Here is a 4,435-nt window from a genome sequence, read left to right as displayed (position 1 = left end):
ACAACTATTCCTAGTGAAAAAATCTGATAGAGGGGACCCAAGGTTGGTAATTCTGAAATTTCCTGCACTTGTTTTGGATACTTTTGTCATTTCAAATCACAAATGTACTCCTCCGCGAACTGATAACAACATTTTGTCATTTCATCTTTCAGGATATATTTGTCAATTATTTGAATACAAACTGAAGTTACATAATTTAAAATTAAAAGACCATCCTTACCGTCGAATCCTATAATCTAACGGCATCCAACGGCTAAAAAAGAAAAGGAGGGAAAGAAAATCTACCGTCCGATATCTCTGTCCTTCGTCCTCTCTTCTATATATCCATTTCTAGGGCTCTTCCTTTGTCTCAATTCTCAAGCAAGCTCGATTTGTTCTTCTCTTGATCTCTCAATCAATCCTTACATTTCAAGGTTCTTCACTCACTGCAGGTAATCTACCTTTTCGATTGATGTACTTGGAGTGAATTTTATTCTATTTAGTTCTGAATTTGTTTATTTATTTTCTTTTGGTTTAACTGTGTCCGATTTCAGTGAAAATGAGAGAAATCCTTCATATTCAAGGTGGGCAATGTGGTAACCAGATCGGATCTAAGTTCTGGGAAGTTGTTTGTGATGAACATGGCATAGATCCAACCGGAAGGTACACTGGTTCTTCAGATCTGCAGCTGGAACGCGTCAATGTCTACTTCAATGAGGCTTCTTGTGGGAGGTTTGTTCCTCGTGCAGTTCTCATGGATCTGGAACCGGGAACTATGGACAGTGTTCGGACTGGTCCGTACGGCCAGATCTTCCGTCCTGATAACTTTGTTTTTGGACAGTCTGGTGCCGGGAATAACTGGGCTAAGGGACATTACACTGAAGGAGCAGAGTTGATCGATTCAGTTCTTGATGTTGTGCGCAAAGAGGCTGAAAACTGCGACTGTCTTCAAGGTATACTTTTAGTGATTTTATCTCACTTCGATTTCTTTCAAAATTTTTTTTCTCCTGTTTCTTTAGTGACCTCTGTGGATCTATACAACTGTTTAACCAGGAGTTCTTTTTCTTTTAATACGAGGTTCATGGAACCTATCTTTCGGTGTTTACTGCCAATTTGATAGCTTTGCTTTTGGTTCTTCTCTAATGGCGCAATTTTTTGAATTTGTTTTTCATTTCACGTGAATATTAAAGCTTGCCTTAAATTTTAGCTAGATCTATGTCATAAACTTTTCCCCCGAATTTGTGCAGGTTTTCAAGTATGCCACTCTCTTGGTGGAGGAACTGGTTCTGGAATGGGAACCTTGCTTATCTCAAAGATCAGGGAAGAGTACCCCGATCGCATGATGCTTACATTTTCTGTCTTCCCTTCCCCAAAGGTATCCGATACTGTTGTTGAGCCATACAATGCTACTCTCTCTGTTCATCAGTTGGTGGAGAACGCAGATGAATGTATGGTGCTTGATAATGAGGCGTTGTACGATATATGCTTCAGGACTCTGAAGCTAACAACTCCCAGCTGTATGTATATCTTGCCACAGTAGTTATTTTTTGCTTGACTGATGTGAAAAATTGTTTAGAGGTTTGTGTTTAATAGGTTGTGAAGTAATTCTTATGTTAACACAACTTTTCTCCTCATTAGGTTCTAAAATGTTTCTTATTACAGTTTGTTGTCGAGGATCTATATAATTTAGACACTATAGATCAAGTATAAATGTTTAGGTTTAGGAACTGATGGCCTGCCAAAACCAATTTGTCTTGCCTAATTTAATATGAGCATTGGCTCTACTCCTTTGCATGACCTATATATCGCCCATCCCATGAAATTTATGTGTTTGCACTTGATTGTTTATGTTATAGCTGAGTTTTTCTGTTCATGGCTTTTATGGTTACTAGTAGGATATTAAAAGTTGTTTAAGTAGTTGATATTCTTACTGTGATTGATAACACTTGAAAAAACTCTTCTTGGAACATTGAGAAGGCTTTGCAATTGCTATTTGGAGGCCCTTGGAATGGCTATGTAGTGTTAACCATGTGCACACATACTTATCTCATGCCTGATGGAAATTAAGTTTCTCTTCATTGATTATTTTCTCTCTCTTTCTGTTGTATTTGTTTTATGTTGTATCAGAATTTTAGTTATGACTGATCCATTTGGGTTAGAAATTTATTTTGTGGATCCATCGTTGTCACGACATCTTTGCAATGAAGGAGTCTGGATGCTTGACAATTTGAGCTCATTCCTAGTTGTCATGGCATCTAGGCAAGGTGTTGGAGCTAGGTAACTGAGGTTCTTGGATGCCTTGGCAATTATGCTTGAGCTTGCTGAGTTCAAATTGAGCTCTAGTTGACCTATGGTGGTAACTGAATTAACTCATTTGGAACTTGCAGGTCAGAGCTAAGCCAAGTTAAATGTATCATCTGCTGATAATTTGTTGTCTTGTATTACATAATGTATCATCTGCTGATAATTTGTTGTCTTGTACTACATCCAGTCAGCTCCGTGTTTCCAAACGATATTGTTCTGTAGCAATGCAATTGTCTCCTGAAACACTTATCTAAGATTGTTGTTTGCTCCTTGCCGTTACTGATGTTACATTCCATGTCAATGTGTGCTGTGGATAGTTGTGTATTTTCTCCTCTCGTGACTTGGCTAACTCCCTTTTATTCTGTTTCAGTTGGAGATTTGAACCACTTGATCTCTGCAACCATGAGTGGTGTCACCTGCTGCCTCAGGTTCCCTGGTCAGCTTAATTCTGACCTAAGGAAACTTGCAGTGAACTTGATCCCATTCCCCCGTCTCCACTTTTTCATGGTTGGATTTGCTCCTCTTACTTCACGTGGATCACAACAGTACCGTGCACTGACTGTCCCAGAATTGACCCAGCAGATGTGGGATTCCAAGAATATGATGTGTGCTGCTGACCCACGACATGGCCGCTATTTGACTGCCTCAGCCATGTTCCGGGGCAAGATGAGCACCAAAGAAGTTGATGAGCAGATGATCAATGTGCAGAACAAAAACTCTTCTTACTTTGTGGAATGGATCCCCAACAATGTAAAGTCGAGTGTCTGTGACATCCCACCAAAGGGACTGTCAATGGCATCGACATTCATTGGGAACTCCACCTCCATTCAGGAGATGTTCAGGAGGGTAAGTGAGCAGTTCACTGCCATGTTCAGGAGAAAAGCTTTCTTGCACTGGTACACTGGGGAAGGTATGGATGAGATGGAATTCACTGAAGCAGAAAGCAACATGAATGACCTTGTTTCTGAGTATCAGCAGTACCAGGACGCAACTGCAGATGAGGAAGTTGAGTATGAGGATGAGGAAGAAGAAGACCTCCAGGAGATGTGAAGTGTGAAACTAAAGAATGAAAACCCAGTTATTTATTATCATGGATGATGATGAGTTCATAAAAAATCCACTACTCTGCTTGTGCTTTGACAAGTTTTGGTTACTCGATGGTTATTAGTATAAATATGTAAGGCTGGGAAATTCCTATGTTTCCTGCTTAGTTTACTTGGTTATGTTTGTCAGCAAGAGGGTCTATGGTGAGATGTATTGTTTTCATTTCTTTCATGTTGTACAAGTAAATCCTTAGATTTCTGTTTCAGTTAAATTATAACTAGAGTTTAATCTGGCTGCTTAAGTTATTTGGTTCTATTCTAGTTTTGGAAATTGAAGAAGCACTCACAAACCAAATTGGAAAAGAGATGAATGGAAAAGCTCCTCGGTTCTGAATCAAAGAGCAAGAAAATCTCTCCCGCCCCTCTTCTTCTCGACGGTCATTTAAGTTCGAGTTCTGCAAAGGACTCTCAGCAGAGCAACCTAGAGAAAAAGTCCCTAGCAGCTGGTATGATTCCAAAGGAGATCAACACAACATATACGTCTCATTCCTAAGGTGGGGAGCTTGAGCTGGTAGAGCAATATAGGTCCATTAGCCTATGTGGGGGTGGTGGTGAAGGTGATCTCCAAAATCTTGGTGGATTGGTTGAGGACTTCCTTACAAGGTATCATATCACCTAATCAATTTGCTTTTGTACTGGATCACTTAATTTTTTATGATGTACTTATTTTTTTGTAGTAGACAAGTTTAGGGGTATTACATAATATATGAATATGGAGGGGTGAAGAAGAAGAGGAAAGAAAAAAGCTTATGATAAGTTGGAATGGCCTTTTATGCAGGCAACATTGTTGAGGTTGGGGTTTTGTGGCAAATGGATGCATTTGGTAGAGGAAACTATAATAATTGTTTCTTACTCTTTGTTGGAAAATGGCACAATCAAAGGATCCTTTGCTCCCTCGAGGGATATCTGCAAAGAGGCCTTCTTTCCCCATTCCTTTTCATACTATTCATAGGTGTTGAGCTCAATCATTGGTGGAGCAGAGGAATCTAATCACATCAAAGGGATAAGAGTAAAGAACAAGGCCCCTCTAGTCTTACATCTCCTCTTTG

At 39.6% G+C, this 4,435-nt stretch overlaps 1 protein-coding gene across 1 annotated transcript; it reads left to right on the top strand.

The window, feature by feature from the left end:
* The first annotated feature begins 323 nt into the window (after positions 1 to 323).
* On the top strand, positions 324 to 3,838 carry LOC149002054 (tubulin beta-4 chain). The gene is made up of 4 exons (XM_089137200.1): positions 324 to 431; positions 534 to 932; positions 1,227 to 1,496; positions 2,654 to 3,838. Exons 2-4 carry the CDS (start codon positions 539 to 541, stop codon positions 3,331 to 3,333), a joined length of 1,344 nt encoding a protein of 447 aa, XP_088993326.1. The 5' UTR covers positions 324 to 431; positions 534 to 538; the 3' UTR covers positions 3,334 to 3,838.
* The last annotated feature ends 597 nt before the right edge of the window (positions 3,839 to 4,435 follow it).

The sequence above is a fragment of the Hakea prostrata genome, chromosome 10, assembly GCF_041222555.1.
Source record: "Hakea prostrata isolate BN-2017 chromosome 10, UWA_Hpros_2, whole genome shotgun sequence".
Classification (NCBI taxonomy): Eukaryota; Viridiplantae; Streptophyta; class Magnoliopsida; order Proteales; family Proteaceae; genus Hakea; species Hakea prostrata.
Note: the sequence above shows the minus strand (reverse complement) of the source record. Positions and strands in the feature narration are given on the sequence as shown.